General features: G+C 57.1%; 1 protein-coding gene across 1 annotated transcript; it reads right to left on the bottom strand.

Annotated features, from left to right (window-relative positions):
- Nucleotides 1–719: 719 nt before the first annotated feature.
- On the bottom strand, nt 720–2,670 carry LOC103704048 (cytochrome P450 86A1). Its single transcript, XM_008787183.3, has one exon. The coding sequence runs from the start codon at nt 2,619–2,621 to the stop codon at nt 960–962; it is 1,662 nt and encodes a 553-aa protein (XP_008785405.2). The 5' UTR covers nt 2,622–2,670; the 3' UTR covers nt 720–959.
- Between the last annotated feature and the right edge of the window lie 13,498 nt (nt 2,671–16,168).

Below are 16,168 nucleotides of genomic sequence, written 5' to 3'. Positions count from 1 at the left end.
ATTTATGTCAAACGCAGATATGCATAAATTGCTATTTTTTTGCCCTAATCATGTTAACTTATTGGATTTGATTCTACTGTTGGACTGTTGTCCGCTGGCACTTGAAGCCCATGAGGAGCCCGCAAAGCACCAACCAGCATCTCATGTCTGGACAATACAATTGTTGCATATTTGGGATAATCTAAAACTTTAGAAATTTTATGCTTGAGGCTTATGGTTGTGGGTTTTAGATCTAATATGGTTTGAGTTTTGCACCATAGAGAGCTATATACAGCTCTTGACGGCCATCACATCATCTGATCATGGAGACCGATGATTCACAAACAAGATAGGTTTTTCATTTTTGGATATTTGATGGTTATCTCTCCCCATGATCGGATGATATGGCAGCTATTTAGAGCCTCTGGCCATATGGTGCCATCCAAAATTCTAAATGATTGGCGCAAATTTCTTCAGGCAAGTCTTCAAAAGCAAAGAGATCGAGCTTCTATATTGCTTGTCATCGTGAAGCAGATACTGTTGGGCTTATTTTTTCTTACTAGATCATGCCATGTGCTTTCCACGTGGTTTGGAGATGGATAATGATCACCAAGCAGAGCCTCATGCATCCAAGGTTACCCTATCAACGTACGGTAGGTCGACATTGGAGCCTGTACCAAACATCCAAGCAATTAATTTTGTTCGTCACTGGTCACAAGCGCTACAGTACATAGAAAACATAATCATAGTAATCAACAAGTTATCACGATGTTTGATTTTCCGTTGCATTTGTATAACTGAGAACTAGACACAAGCCAAAGCGCACTTGTGCATGCACCACACCACCAGCAGCATCAGAGTATAAATAAAACAAAGAAAAAGAGAAACCGAACAAATGGCAAACACCGGTACTCTCGACCATACGCGAAGGGAACAATTCTGGTGTAAAGAATGTTCAAACAAGACAGCTGCAGCAGAATCTAAGCTGCGGCAGGCGCGGTGGACGCATGAGGGGCAGGACTCGGAGGTGAGTCGGTGTTGACATGGTCGTCCAGCTCCCTCTGGCGCACGTACACCTGGAGGCCGTTCTGCATGAAGAGGGTGAGGGACATCTTCTGCTGCACCCGGTGGCCCGGGACCAGCTCCAGCCGGTGGCGGAGCAGAATCGCTGACGCTATGGACCTCATTTGGAGATAGGCCAGGTCTTTCCCCAGGCACGTCCTCGGCCCTCCGTTGAACGCCACGAACCGGTACGCGTCCTTAGCCTGCTCGAACCGGCCCCCCTCTGCTGTCAGCCACCGCTCCGGCCGGAACTCCATGCAGTCCTTCCCCCATATCTCCTCCATCCTCCCCACCGAGTAGATGGAGTAGGTGACCGTCGACCCTGCCGGCACCACCGTGCCGTCCGGCAGCACGTCGTCCGCCACCACGTACTTGGAGTCCTGCGGCACCGACGGGTACAGTCGCAGCGTCTCCGCCAGCGCCGCCTTGAGGTATTCGAGGCGCTCCAGCTCATCGAAAGCCAGCGGCTCCTCCACCCACCGCGCCACGTCCGGCCCCCGCGTCTCGCGCAGCACCGCCGCAATCTCGTCCACCACCTTCTTCTCCACGTCGGGCCGCTGGGTTACGGTCCAGAAGAACCAGCTGAGAGCGACGGAGGAGGTGTCGCGGCCGGCGAGCACGAAGTTGAGGGCGATCCACTGGAGGACGGAGGAGGGGAAGGCGTTGCCGTTAGCATCCTTCTTCTTCATGAACCGTGAGAGCAGGTCGTCGGAGGGGCTCTCCTTGCGCGCGGCGATGGCCTCGGTCATGTAGCGGTCTACCACCTCGAGGCTCTTCCGGAGGCTACGCTCGCTCCCGAGGTCGAGGAGTTTCTTAAGACGCCAGAGAAAGTCGGGGTAGAGGAAGCGCTGGAGGGTGGCCTCGGTGGCGGCGTCGAAGGCCTTGGCGAAGGGGTTGTCTGGAAGGTCCGGGGAGAGCGTCTCGGGGTCCTTGCCGAAGGTGAGGCCGCAGATGTTGTCGAAGGTGAGGCGGAGGAGGAGGTCTTGGAGGTCGACGCTGTGACGGCGATGGAGGTGGTCGTCTTCGCAATGGTCGGCGAGGATGCGCCAGAGGCGGGATTTGATGGCGCGGTTGGCCCAGCGGGCCATGGCCTGGCGGAGGGTGCGGGTGGTGAACTCGAGGGCGGCGGTCTTGCGCTGGAGGAGCCAGGTATCGCCGTCGGAGTTGAAGATGCCCCGGCCCAGGAGGTCGTGGAAGTTGGACTGCCAAATGGGGCCCTTGGGGTAGTTGTCGAAGCGAGTGCGCAGCACGTGCTCCAGGTTCCTCGGGTTGCACGTGACGGTCACCAGCCCCTGCCGCCGAGCCACACCCGGCAGCGGCAGAACGCACGTCTGGTACGTGGCAGCGGCTCCCGTCGCGCGGAGGTTGCCGGCGATCCAGTCGTGAAGGCGGGAGCGGTTGGAGATGAGGCCCGGGAGGCTGCCGAAGAGGGGCCACACCCTTGGCCCCGTCAGCCGCCGGGTCAGCACCAAGAACCACATCAAATATGCCGATACCAACGCCGCTACAAGGGCCATCACCAGGAAATGGATGCTGCCTTCTGGTTGCTGTTGGTCTGCTTGGCATTCCACCGTCTCCATTGCAGCTGTGGTTGCTGATAGGCCAAGGAGACGATTGACAAACTGATAAAAATGTGGGTCGAGAAATATGCCGGGTCCTCGTGTTATATATACTCTCTGAGATTTCACAGGGATGTGTGTGTGTGTGTGTTTGTGTGTGTGTGTGTGTGTGAGAGAGAGAGAGAGAGAGAGAGAGAGAGAGAGAGAGGATTAGAATGTGGAGGAGGTACGTTGAGTGCGTCCGTGTGTCACGTTGGAGGGGTTGGTGGGAAATAGGGGGGTAGCTTTTCTTGCTGGTCCGAGGAGGTAGAACGCCGTTGTTTACGCATGTAACAATGTACAAACACAGGGGCGGGTCGCCCGGTGTCCGGCTCGCCCCGACGAACGTAGAAACCGTCCGGTCTCTGTGAACGAGCTTCGCTATTTTACTCAAAAAACCGTTCACTCGTGCTGGTTTCCACTACAGCCGAACGATAGACCTCCATTGCAGTCAGGGACGGGGCTGTATCTTTCGCGCGAATCCACCTTTGGATCACGCAATTATCGCTTCGAGATCCGTGGAGGCGGATGAATGAATGAGTTCTGATCCTTTGAGAGCCGTGCAGGCGAGATCCAACGGTCAGCGTCGAAACAAAAAAAGAAAGAAAAAAAAAGACCATGCATCCTTTGGCGCGAAAGATACAACCCGAACCCAGTCGGTCATCCGTTAACGGGGAGACCGTCTCGATTGCGTGCACCCTTGTTTTGGTTTGGAGCATTCTATGGCTCTGCGATGTCTAGAGACTGGGGGTGGGGGCGGAATATATTTTAATGATAGTCGACTTCTTCGAAGTAGCTCTATTTGCTACTCAAGTGGATTGGATGAGAAAATGGAGCATGCCATGCGTGCTTATGGCAGGGGCACAAGGAGACGTAAATTGAAGAAAGCGCTCGAAAGGATGGGCGCCTTTCAGGCTGCTAGAAAACTATGGGTTTGGTTGGAAGCCGTTCAACTGCAAGGAGAAACTATGGGACATGCCACAGGGTGAGCAAATTTAAGTGCGGTGGAAGAAATCAATGCAGAAACGACACTCCTTTGTTTATGGCGAGGACAAGAAACTTGGACGCGTGGGAACGGAGCTAACGGACATACAGGTTCAGCAACGGGAATTTAAATTTTTCACACGCAGTAAAACTTCGAATGCTGTGGATCCGAACAAAGTTAGGTAACGCTTTGGTTCAGTTTTACTCTGCGTCTTTAAAAAGATTAAGAACGTGCTTTATTTTCACGAGAACCACCCTCTCTTATAATTAATAGAGTCCAAAATTTATCATTTAGATCTCGGACTGAAATCTTTGCTTATTAAACAAAGCGGTGTGACAACCAGAGCAATACCTGATACATAAACTTTTTGCTTTATTGGGTACCAAAGATTGGCGAAAGCAAATTTAGATTCGAATTACCGTTAAGGGCTTCAAAATCTGAGGCCCCATCTGCATTCATGTACATTCTCGTGTAGAATTTACCGTGTATCTGGCTTGCTAAACTCCTAGATATTTATAAGATGGAAGTGAGCTACATCGCTCACTATTTGATAGGGATTTAAAAAAAACAAAGATGAAAAAGTCTAGTTACTACCAAATTTATATTTTTATGTAATGAAAACATTAACATGGAATGCCCATTGAACTTCTAACGTGGACATTCTATCGTCTCTCACATGCAAGGTAGTTAAACTTGATGGGGGGGAAAAGTGGACCACCCCACAAAATACAATTAAAGCACCTAAATCCGATGGCAAGCATAATCTCAAGAAGAATGGCCTCGGCAAGCACGGCCTCGATAAGAATGATCTCGGCAAGTATGACCTTGGCAGACATGATATCGACAAGCACGACCTCGGCAGGTATAACCTCGGTACGCATGATCTCGGCTGAGCAAGGCCCGATTGACCTCGAGCCGATCCTGACTCTACTAGCAGTCAAGCCGGTCTGCCTAAGGAAAGAACCATCAAATCCTCCATATCCGAGATCAAATTTCACAATCTCCGCCACAACGGCTGTCAATATTTGAATCCACGCAATCTCAACCGATCGCCAGTTAGCCCGAAATCTCGGGCCCTTTAACGTACTCATTTAAACCAAGATTTGCACAATCACGCTCGATTGTGTGTAACCGCTACACTCCCTTCTATAAAGGGAGGAAACTCTGGGGAGATGATCTTCTTCCCGGGCCAGAAAATACCTCTTCATTATCTCTATTATCTCCAAAGCCCTTTCTGACTTAAGCATCAGAGGGTTTTTGCTGGAACCCCCGGCCAAAGGCTTTTTTGTAGGTCCGCCGGAGACAGCCGTCCGCCACCGTGCCAGCAGCAGAAACTCCTCCTCCTCGTTTCACGGTTTCCTCCGGGTCTATTTTCCAGCAACAAAACTATATGTGAACATGGGACTTTTAGGACACACCATAACCATATAACAATAACTAATTAGTCTTCTTACAAGATTCAATTATTTAAGAACGATTTTATGAGTTTTTATGAACTAAGTATTCCTGTTGCTGGTGGTCCAAACCGTGAACGATTGGCACTGCGGTGTGAACGGGGTTCCGTCTGAGTTGTCTTGGTTGGTGTTGGTTGCGCTCCACCTTCCGCCAAGAAACCTGCAAACAAGCCTTGCACCACCACCAGAGTGGTGATGGCCCTCCGACGGTCAAGTCAGAGGAGATTGGAGGAGGAGGAGAGGTGATAATCGCAAGTAAGAGAGTGCTCTGGGAGATATTGCTCACCTCCCCCCTTTCTCCTCCCAGCCGCATATATACCTGGCTGGGGGGTCTCTCAGGGGGGTTCGTTATCGTGGGGCACGATGGTGTGGCCACTGACATGGCCGTTACAGGGCGTCGTGGAGCAGCACCGGGTACGGCCACGTCAGGGCATAGTGGGGCTCCGCTTTGTACGGCTGATGCAGGAGATCGTGGAGCAGCAGCGGATACAGCCGTTGCAGGGAGTAGCGGAGCAGGAGGCCGCGGCGTGCCTCTGGGGAATAGCCTGTCGTTATCAGGAGATCTCCGACTCGGGGTCGGAGCGCTGGATCAAGGGGCAGCCGACTCGGGGTCGGGCTGCGGAGCCGAGGATGTCCGACTCGGGGTCGGATTGCTGGATCAAAGGGCAGCCGACTCGGGGTCGGGCTGCGGAGCCGAGGATGTCCGACTCGGGGTCGGATTGCTGGATCAAAGGGCAGCCGACTCGGGGTCGGGCTGCGGAGCCGAGGATGTCCGACTCGGGGTCGGATTGCTGGATCAAAGGGCAGCCGTAGTCTTCCTGGGCGCGCGTGCCGGTCACGTGGGGCATGGCGGCTTATTTCCCCCGTAACAGTAGCCCCCCACTTCCGAGCCTGGAACCAGAAGGGGAACAGGTGAAGGGAGTGATGTTTCGGGATTGCCGCCGTTCCTCGGAGAGGCGCGCGCGCTTCGAGCTCCCCGCCCTTTTTATGGCGTATGGCGGTTATTGCCGACCTGGCAGTCTGAGGATTTCGGCGGACATCCTTCCTTAATGGTGTCGATTCGCCTTTGGGGCGCGAGCGACCCTTCGGCAGCCAGGCGTCCTCTGGCGTCATCGAGGCGTCACTTGCCTTTCCGCCTATTTAATCGGGGGCCTTTCCCCGTCCGTCTTCTTCTTTACAGATATTTTCAAGTTTCCCCTTTGCGCTGCTGTTGCTGCCGTCGGACTGTTCACTTGTTTCTCCTTTGGCGCTCTCGGAGCCGTTCTTACCTCTTTTCCGGTGAGTTTTTCCCATTCTTCTGCTTAGGGCTCTCCATACTTTCCCCTCTTATACTAGTGTACTCCAGTCGCTCCGGTCTTTCCCCCCTTCCGGTCCCCGTCCTAACCGTAGGTTTATTGGCCATTAGGAATGGGCGAAGTGAGAGCAGACCAAATTAAGTCGGAGCTGGTCGCCACAGATTTAGACAGACTCGTGGCTCGGTACCACCTTCCCGAGGCCTGCAACGCCACGCTCCCGGGGCCTGAGGAGAGGATGTCCCATCCTCCTCCAGGGAAGATCGCCATCAATGAGGGCATTCTCCAGGCCGGGTTCCGCTTTCCCCCTTCGGACTTGGTCATGCAGGTGCTACGGGGTTTAAGAGTGGCACCGACGCAACTGGTGCCGAACTCGTGGCGGGCCCTGACGGTCTTCCAGGTTCTCTGCCGTATGCACGAGATCCCCGCCACCCTGAATGTTTTTTGGGAGTTCTACAGCCTGAGCGGCCACCCCCAGGACAAAGGGTGGTGGTGCTTCGCAGCGCGGCGAGGATGCGGCCTTGTCAAGGAGGCTCCTACCTCCATTCACAAATGGAAGGAGCGCTTCTTTTTTGTTGATGCAGATCCCTCTTGAGAAATCAGGGCGACTTGGGAGACCCCGATGAAGTCTCCGATCGGCCTATCGAGACTGTCAAGGGAGGAGTCCGATGGCTTGGCCGCCTTGAAGGGGTTGGTTGCCGAGGGCCAGCTCCCCCCGGTGGCCCGCCTTATTTCCGAGGATACTTTGGTGAATGTCGGTCTGAGCTCGGTCCCCACCGACCGTGAGTCCGCCACCGATTCTTTCTTGACTTTTTTTCCTTCTTTCGTCCCGTTCTTTCCTTTGGTTTCTCCGTCTCCGACTATCCCGTCCTTTTTGCAGAGATCGACGACGTCATGCGGTCGGTGAAGACAAAGGCTGTTGGTAGGGCGTCCCTGCTGGAAGCAGCCCAGAGGAGGAAACGAGCTCTTCCGAGCGGGGGCCCCACCGGCGAAGAAGTCCCGTAAGGAGGTGCCTCCGACGCCGACCGACGAGTCCGGGCCCACCGATCAGGGAGACGTCGTGGGCACGGACCGGCAGCTGACGCTGTATCAGCCCTCCGGTGGTAAGATTGCCGCTACTCCGGAGGTATCATCCGAGCCTGCCCGAGACGGACGGGTCGGACGTGATCGGTCCCCGACCCGGCCTTCGACTCGGTCGGCTCCTGATGACTCGAGGAGGGACGCGCCGAGGCCCCGACCGAGCGGGACCCTATCAATTCCTGGGGTGACCCCCGCCCCGAGCGCGATCGGCCGGACTCTTCCCCAGGCGATGGATAGGGGTAAGGCTGCAGAACCACCGTCCGGCTCTGGGGAGAAATCGGGGTCTGCCTTCACTACCGATGGCGCCCGAAATCTCATCGAAACAGTGCTGCTGGAGAAGGACCGTCGGCGGGTCCGGGAGTTGGAGGTCTCTGACGTTGGGGCTGCCAGCTGTGTCTGTCTCATGTCGGTGAGTGTTCTTCTGGCCGCTTTTCACCATTTATTGGCTCTGTTGTTCTCCGCCTGACTCCCTTATTTTTCCTATTTCTTAGCTCGCCCAGTACATGATCCGTCTGGAGGAGTGCTACAAGGAACAGGCGGGGCTTCTGGCGAAGGCCGAGGACCGGCTGAAAGCAGTGGAAAAGGGAGGCCAGGCTGTGGCAGGCAGGACGACCGGGGACTTCGAGGCGAGGCTCCGGGAGGCCGAAGAGCGGGCACTCGGCTTTGCTGCCCTCGAGAAGCAACTGTTGGAGGCTCAGGAGCAGCTCAAGGTTGCCTCGGGTCTCGAGGGCGAGGTCAAGAAGGCGGATGAGCGGGCCGAGAAGCAGTCCCGGAAGGCTGCCGACTACCGGGAGAGGTGGGAGAAGGCCCAGCGGTCAGCCGACAACGCCCGCAACCGAATCCGGTCTCTCGAAGCTAAGCTGGGCGAATTGGAGTCGGCCTTGGAGAAGTCCCGTGCGAGCGATCAGGAGCTTCATTCGCGCCTGACGGAGGCTGAGGCTGCTCGCATTGCTGCCGAAGCGAAGCACAAGGAGGCTCGGGCTGAGCTGCTGAGGGTCTCCACCGAGGCGGAAGGCCGGATTGTGGCGAAGGTCTTGGAGGCGAAAGCCCAGATTATGGAGCGGGCAGAGGCGGCGCTGGCCGAGAGGAGTGCGGAAATCGGGCGTCAGGCGGTAGAGGCTTATCGCCAGTCCGCCGAGTTCGCTCATGATATGTCGGAGGCAGTACAGACCTATCGTCAGTCCGACGAGTTTGTCCGTGACGCGTCGGACGCGGGGGCCGAAGCCTTTATCTTAGGCTTCGAGGAGGGCCTGGCAAGGGTGTCGGCTAAGTACCCCGAAGTTGACCTGAGCGAGATTTCCCTTCTCGACTCCTCTCCGGCGTCATTGCCTGCCGGTTCTCCTGCTGCTTCCCTACCTCCTGCGGACGAGCCCGACGTTCCCGACCCGGGAGTTCCTCCAAGCTGACCTCTTGTACCTTTCGTTGTCTTCTCTTTTTTTTTTGTATACCGGGGTTTTGCCAAATTGTATGGGCCTCGGCCCTGAAACAATGAAAATTAATGCAAGTTGAATGTTTCTTCATCTCACCTTCGTCCTTCTTTTTCTTTTAACTCTCGGTAGCGTCTTGCTGACTCCTGGCTCCCGAAATTCTTCCGGCGCTAGGCCAGGCATCCGAGGGTTAGGCCTCAGGAAACTCTTCCGGCGCTAAGCCAGGCATCCGAGGGTTGGGCCTCGGGAAATTCTTCCGGCGCTAAGCCAGGCATCCGAGGGTTAGGCCTCAGGAAATTCTTCCGGCGCCAAGCCAGGCATCCGAGGGTTAGGCCTCAGGAAATTCCACTCGTTGGTCGACCAAGGCTGGCGCATGCCGAGGCAACCGGTCGGGGCTTCAGGCTAGTCTGCTCCCGGGATGGTCATCGGGTTAGCCTGGCATCCGAGGGCCGAGCCTCGGGACCTTCCACTCGTTGGTCGGGCCAAGGCTGGCGCAAGCCGAGGCGACCGGTCGGGGCTTCCGGCTAGTCTGCTCCCGGGATGATCATCGGGCTAGCCAGGCATCCGAGGGCCGCCAAGCCTCAGGAAATTCCGCTCGTTGGTCGGCCAAGGCTGGCGCAAGCCGAGGCGACCGGTCGGGGCTTCAGGCTAGTCTGCTCCCGGGATGATCGTCGGGTTAGCCTGGCATCCGAGGGTTGTCAAGCCTCAGGAAATTCCGCTCGTTGGTCGGCCAAGGCTGGCGCAAGCCGAGGCGACCGGTCGGGGCTTCAGGCTAGTCTGCTCCCGGGATGATCGTCGGGTTAGCCTGGCATCCGAGGGCCGAGCCTCGGGACATTCCACTCGTTGGTCGGCCAAGGCTGGCGCAAGTCGAGGCGACCGGTCGGGGCTTCAGGCTAGTCTGCTCCCGGGATGATCGTCGGGTTAGCCTGGCATCCGAGGGTTGTCAAGCCTCAGGAAATTCCGCTCGTTGGTCGGCCAAGGCTGGCGCAAGCCGAGGCGACCGGTCGGGGCTTCAGGCTAGTCTGCTCCCGGGATGATCGTCGGGTTAGCCTGGCATCCGAGGGCCGAGCCTCGGGACATTCCACTCGTTGGTCGGCCAAGGCTGGCGCAAGCCGAGGCGACCGGTCGGGGCTTCCGGCTAGTCTGCTCCCGGGATGATCATCGGGCTAGCCAGGCATCTGAGGGCCGAGCCTCGGGACCTTCCACTCGTTGGTCGGCCAAGGCTGGCGCAAGCCGAGGCGACCGGTCGGGGCTTCCGGCTAGTCTGCTCCCGGGATGATCATCGGGCTAGCCAGGCATCCGAGGGCCGAGCCTCGGGAAATTCCGCTCGTTGGTCGTGCGCTTGTCGCTCGCTGCCCGACGGAGTTTCTCCGTGGCCAGCCGCGATCATGTTTCTCCTTTTCTCTAAGCGTTGCTTGGGGGAACACGAGAAGGGCATTAAACGCTAATTAATGCGTTACCTGGAAAATCGGATCGCCAGCTGCTGCTTGCGAGGAGTGTTAGTTGAGCGACCGCGATACGCGGGTTCTTCGAGGAGGATACGGCCTGGGCGCGAGCGGAGATATGTGGACCTAGGGGTACATGACACCCGGATTGTCCTGCACAAAGAATGCGGTTTAAGGAGAATGACGCTTAGGAAATCGCGGGGAGATACGCCTCGGGAGCCGGAACGGCTCCGGTTTCAATGCGCCTGCATTTATTGGAGCCACCCGCATCGGAACGACCAGGGGGCCGGAGTTTGGCTATAAATACAGGTGCAGGTACGATGGAGTTTGCCAAGCTGGAGCTGTTCAGGTTGCCATGGATCGCGGACCTCCTCCTTGGCATATGACTGAGAGACTCCTGTTGAAGGAAAGGGGAGACGCTCCCCTTGCGACTTCAGCCAACTAGCCGTTTCATCTGGGATCAACAAGGAGGGTCTTCCCGGCGGAGCTCCGCTCTAGGCGTTTCATCCGGGATCACATCTCCCCTCCTTGAAGTTCAGCCTCCCGATCGAGCTCTGCACCAGACGCTCAGTCCGGGACCGTGCCTCCATATGCTCTTCCCCCTCGTATTCCTTCTCTTTCCTACCACTGGGGAGGATGGGAATATCCTTTGGAGGCGGCGTTCCCCTGGGGGCAGCGGGAGCTTCTTCTGCGGCGGCTCCTCGTCTTTTTGGTGAGGTGCTGGATGGCGCCTCCGGTTAGAAGCACCCACTTCCGGTGGGATTGCAGCTGCTTTGGATTGAGGGTTTGGGATCCTCGGTCCTCAGCTCCACGGATTCTCCACCTCTTCTTTGCTTTCTTTACTCCCTAATTCCCCTCTGGGAATTCCTTGTAATCACACGAGCACGCCATTGTAACCAGAAATTATTGAAATGAAAAGTGTTGCACCTTTTCAAATTGTCTTTCTGGCCTTGTTGTTCTACTGGTAATACATCCGCAGGTTAGCGGAATTCCAGCCCCTTGGAATTTCTCGGCCATCTAGGGCTTCCAACTGGTAGGAGCCAGGTCGGTTTACCCAACGAACCTTATACGGGCCTTCCCAATTCGGCGCTAGCTTCCCACCTTCCGTAGGTTGAGATGCCTTAGCTCGCCTCAGCACCAGATCTCCAATTCTGAAAAGCTTCGGTCGGACTTTGGAGTTGTAATATCGGGCCACCCTCCGCTGATACATTGCCATCCGAACCTGCGCCATTTCCCTTGCTTCTTCCAAGAGATCCAGGTTCCCTCGGAGTTGCTCCGAGTTGGCCTCGGGTCGGTGTGCAGCTACCCGAGGTGAGGGAAGTCCGAGCTCTACGGGGACAACGGCTTCCGTGCCATAGGTTAGGCTGAAAGGCGTCTCCCCGGTAGGAGTCCGATGCGTGGTCCGATACGCCCAAAGGACATTCTCGAGTTCCTCGACCCAAGCTTGCCCCGTCCGTCCGATCCGCGCTTTGATACCTTGGAGGATTGTCCGATTTGTGACCTCGGCCTCGCCGTTGGTTTGGGGATGTGACACGGACGTGAACCGATGTTCGATCCCGAACTCCTCGCAGAAGTCTCGGAAATGCTTGTTATCAAACTGTCGACCGTTATCCGAGATGAGGACCCGAGGTACCCCAAATCGGACAATGATGTTCTTCTTTACGAACTTCCGGACTTGCGCCTCCGTGATGGTGGCCAGTGGCTCTGCCTCCACCCACTTGGTGAAGTAGTCGATGGCGACAATCAAAAATTTCCGCTGGGCCGAAGCGATGGGGAATGGTCCGAGGATATCCATTCTCCACTGTGCAAAGGGCCAGGGGGCGGTGATTGGCGCCAAGGGAACAGAGGGGACTCTCTGGATGTTGGCGTGGCGCTGGCAGGCGTCGCATTTCCGTACGTGATCCTTTGAGTCTTCCAATAAGGTCGGCCAATAGTAGCCTTGCCTCATGATCTTATGTGCCAGGGACCTAGCCCCCAGGTGCGATCCGCAGATGCCTTCGTGGACTTCGCTGAGGGCGTAAGCCGCTTCCGAAGGGCGGAGGCACCTTAAGAGGGGGGCGGTGAACGAGGTCCGATACAGCCTCCCTTCGTAGAGTACGTAGTGGGCGGACTTCATAACAAGTCGCCGAGCTTGATCTTCATCTTCGGGGAGGATCCCTTCGGCGAGGTAAGCTACAAGCGGGTCCATCCAAGATGGTTCCGGATCAATTGCCATTACCGCTTCAGCCTCGCCGATGCTCGGGGCATCTAGGGTCTCCAGGTATATCGCCCTTGACAAGTTGTGTGCCTCAGCGCCCACCAAGCGGGACAACCTGTCGGCCCTAGCATTTTCGCTCCTTGGGACCTGCTGAATGTCAATACTGCCGAGGTCGGGAATGAGTGCTTGCACCTTCCGGACGTAGCTCTGCATGGTCGGGCTCCGTGCCTCGAACTCTCCTCGAACCTGCCCGACCACCAGCTGGGAGTCGGTGAAGACCTTCAGACGCCGGATGCCGAGCTCCTTGGCGAGTTTGAGTCCCGTGACTAGGGCCTCGTACTCCGCCTCATTGTTGGTCACTGGAAATCCGAACCTCAAGGCATACTCGGCTATCACTCCATCGGGATTGGTAAGGACCAGCCCAGCCCCTCCACCTTCAGGGTTCGACGACCCGTCAATGTGGAGCGTCCAGATCGGGAGATCGAGGCTGGGTGTTTCCGGCGGCCTAGGTTCCGTCTCCTGCACAGTGCACTCAGCGAGAAAGTCCGCGAGCACCTGGGCCTTGATGGCGGGCCGGGGCTGGTAGCGGATGTCGAACTCACCAAGTTCTACTGCCCACTTCACCAGCCGTCCCGCATTCTCAGGATTGCTGAGGATCTGCCGCAGTGGTTGATCGGTCAAAAGGGTGACAGAATGAGCCTGAAAATAGGGGCGAAGCCTCCTGGTCGCAGTCAGCAGCGCGAAGGCGATCTTTTCAGCCTTCGTGTACCGCGTCTCGGCATCCCGGAGGACTCGGCTGGTGTAGTACACGGGCTTCTGAAGTTTTGCCTCTTCCCGAACCAGTACTGCGTTGACTGCGGTTGGGGAGACCGCCAGGTAAAGGTAGAGCATCTCCCCCTCTTGCGGCTTGGACAGCAGGGGAGGAGACGCCATGTACTCCTTGAGCTGGTCGAACGCCACTTGACATTCAGCCGTCCAGAGGAAGTCTTTCGGGCGCTTCAACACCTTGAAGAACGGTTGGCAGCGTTCGGCCAATTTTGCCACAAATCGTCCGAGCGCGGCGACCCTCCCAGCGAGCTCCTGAACCTCCTTCACTTTGGTCGGAGGGGACATATCTTGGATGGCCTTGATTTTGTCCGGGTTGGCCTCGATCCCCCGCTGGTTGACAATGAAGCCGAGGAACCTCCCGGCCGAAGCACCAAAGGCGCACTTCGCTGGGTTTAGCTTCATACGAAACTTCCGCAAGGTGGCGAAGGTCTCCTCCAGATCCGCAATGTGCTGATCCGCATGGCGGCTCTTTACCAGCATATCGTCCACGTACACCTCCATGTTCCGGCCGATCTGCTCCTTGAAGATTTTATTGACGAGGCGCTGGTAAGTAGTTCCAGCGTTCTTTAGACCGAAGGGCATTACCTTGTAACAGTACAGCCCCCTGTCTGTTATGAAGGCCGTTTTCTCCTCGTCCTGTGGAGCCATCATTATTTGGTTGTAGCCGGAGAAGGCGTCCATGAAAGACAGCAGCTGATATCCGGAAGTCGCGTCGACCAGTTGGTCTATTCGCGGGAGCGGAAAGCTATCCTTGGGGCACGCCTTGTTCAGGTCGGTGTAGTCGACGCACATCCTCCACTTCCCGCTCGCCTTCCGGACAAGTACGACGTTTGCCAGCCACTCGGGGTAGTTCACTTCCCTTATGAAACCTGCCTCCAAGAGTTTGTCTACCTCCTGGTCGACCACCCGGATCCGATCCGGGGCACAGTGTCTCTTCTTTTGCTTTACTGGTCGGTGGGTCGGGTCGACGTTGAGGGCATGAGAAATGACCTCCGGGTCGATCCCAGGTACATCGGCCGCCGACCAGGCAAACACATCAGCATTGGCTCGGAGGAATTCCACTAACCAGAGCCGAGCTTCCAAGTCGAGGTTGGCACCGACCCGGACCGTGCGGTCCGGGCGGCCTTCTTCGAGGGGAACTTCGATTACGCCCTCGGCAGGCTCCCCGTGCCGCAAGGCCACTTCGTCTCTGGCGTCAAGGGACTCGACGCTTAGGGCCTCCATGGGCTTCTTCCCTTTGAGAGTTGCTAGGAAACACTGCCGTGCGGTTGGTTGGTCACCTCGGACCTCTCCAATCCCGGCCGCCGTGGGGAACCGCATGAGCAAATGGTAGGTAGAAACCACCGCGCGAAGGGCGTTCAGTCCGGGTCGTCCGAGGATAGCATTGTAGGCCGAGGGGACACGGACGACCAAGAACCCGAGTCGCACCGTGGCTTCTGCGGGTGCAACGCCCGCAGTCACAGGCAGCTCAATGACACCTTCGGCCGAGATAGCGTCTCCAGTGAATCCTATGAGGGGGGTGGATGTTTTGTGCAACAATTGTCGGGACAAGCTCATCTTTTGGAAGGCCTCGTAATACAAAATATCAGCTGAGCTTCCACTATCCACAAGAACACGCCTTACATCATAGTTCGCCATAGTGAGAGAGATCACCATGGCGTCATCGTGGGGAGTCTGAACCCCCTTTACATCTTCATCACAAAAAGTGATTACATTTCCGACCCGCTGCCTCTTCGCGACGGCCACTCCTGATGCTTCCGCCGAGCCCCCTGCGTTCCTCACGGGCCGAGAGCAGCCCCCAGTGATGGTGTGGATCACTCCCGCAACGGGTCGATTCTGCTCCCGAGGCTCCTGAGGGGCCGGGTCGACCGAACGCGGGTCTGCCGGGGGACGTCGGTCGTTTACATATCGACCGAGACGCCCTCGGCGAATGAGAGCCTCGATCTCGTCCCGAAGCTGGAAGCAGTCTTCGGTATCGTGGCCGTGGTCTCGGTGGTACTCACAGTACGCCCGAGAAGGCCTCCTCCCAGGGATCTTCTTCATCTGCCTCGGGACCGGGAGGTCCTCCCGCCCCTTGACCTCCATGAGGATCTGGGCCCGGGGGGCCAGGAGTGGGGTGTACCGGTTGAAGCGTCGGTACGGAGAACGAGGGCGTGTGGCGCCGTGGTTCCTTGCTGGTGACGGGCTTCTGCGCCGGCGTTGAGGCGTCGGGCTCCTCCTCTGGGGTGCCTCTTTTCGCCTTTTCTTCCCGGGCTTTAGAGGGGCCTCGGCGGCCTCCTTGTTCCGGTGGGATGCTGCCTCCTCGGCGTCTGCATACTGGTTTGCCCGAGATAACAGCTCCGGGAAGCTCCGCGGCAGGCGTTTGTCCAGGGAGAAGGTGAGTCTGCCCTTCCGGAAGCCACGCTTCAGGGCTGAGAGAGCCACTTCCTGGCTCAGGTTCCGGACCTCCAGTGTAGCCTTGTTGAAGCGGGTGAGATAATCCCGCAGGCTTTCTCCCTCGTTTTGCCGGACATCAAAGAGGGAGTCGGAGACCAGTCGCCGCCTGCTACTGACGGCGAAATGGCTGATGAAGAAGCGGGTGAACTGGTCGAAGGACTGGATGGAGTTAGCCTCCAGGCCGGCGAACCATGCCCTTGCCGGGCCACGGAGGGTCGCCGGGAAGGCCTTGCAGAGGAGCGGATCCGATGCTCCATGGAGGAGCATAAGAGTCCTGAAACTCTCCACGTGGTCCCGCGGGTCCGCCGCCCCGTCGTAGGGTTCGATCGCCGGCATTTTGAACCCCGGCGGGTTCGGGGTCCGCAGGATCCTCGAGGCAAGCGTC

The sequence above is a fragment of the Phoenix dactylifera genome, chromosome 3, assembly GCF_009389715.1.
Source record: "Phoenix dactylifera cultivar Barhee BC4 chromosome 3, palm_55x_up_171113_PBpolish2nd_filt_p, whole genome shotgun sequence".
NCBI lineage: Eukaryota > Viridiplantae > Streptophyta > Magnoliopsida > Arecales > Arecaceae > Phoenix > Phoenix dactylifera.
Note: the sequence above shows the minus strand (reverse complement) of the source record. Positions and strands in the feature narration are given on the sequence as shown.

What these genes read in the sequence shown, in the direction of transcription:
- LOC103704048 (XM_008787183.3), bottom strand. Translation starts at nt 2,621, where the DNA reads ATGGAGACGGTGGAATGCCAAGCAGACCAACAGCAACCAGAAGGCAGC.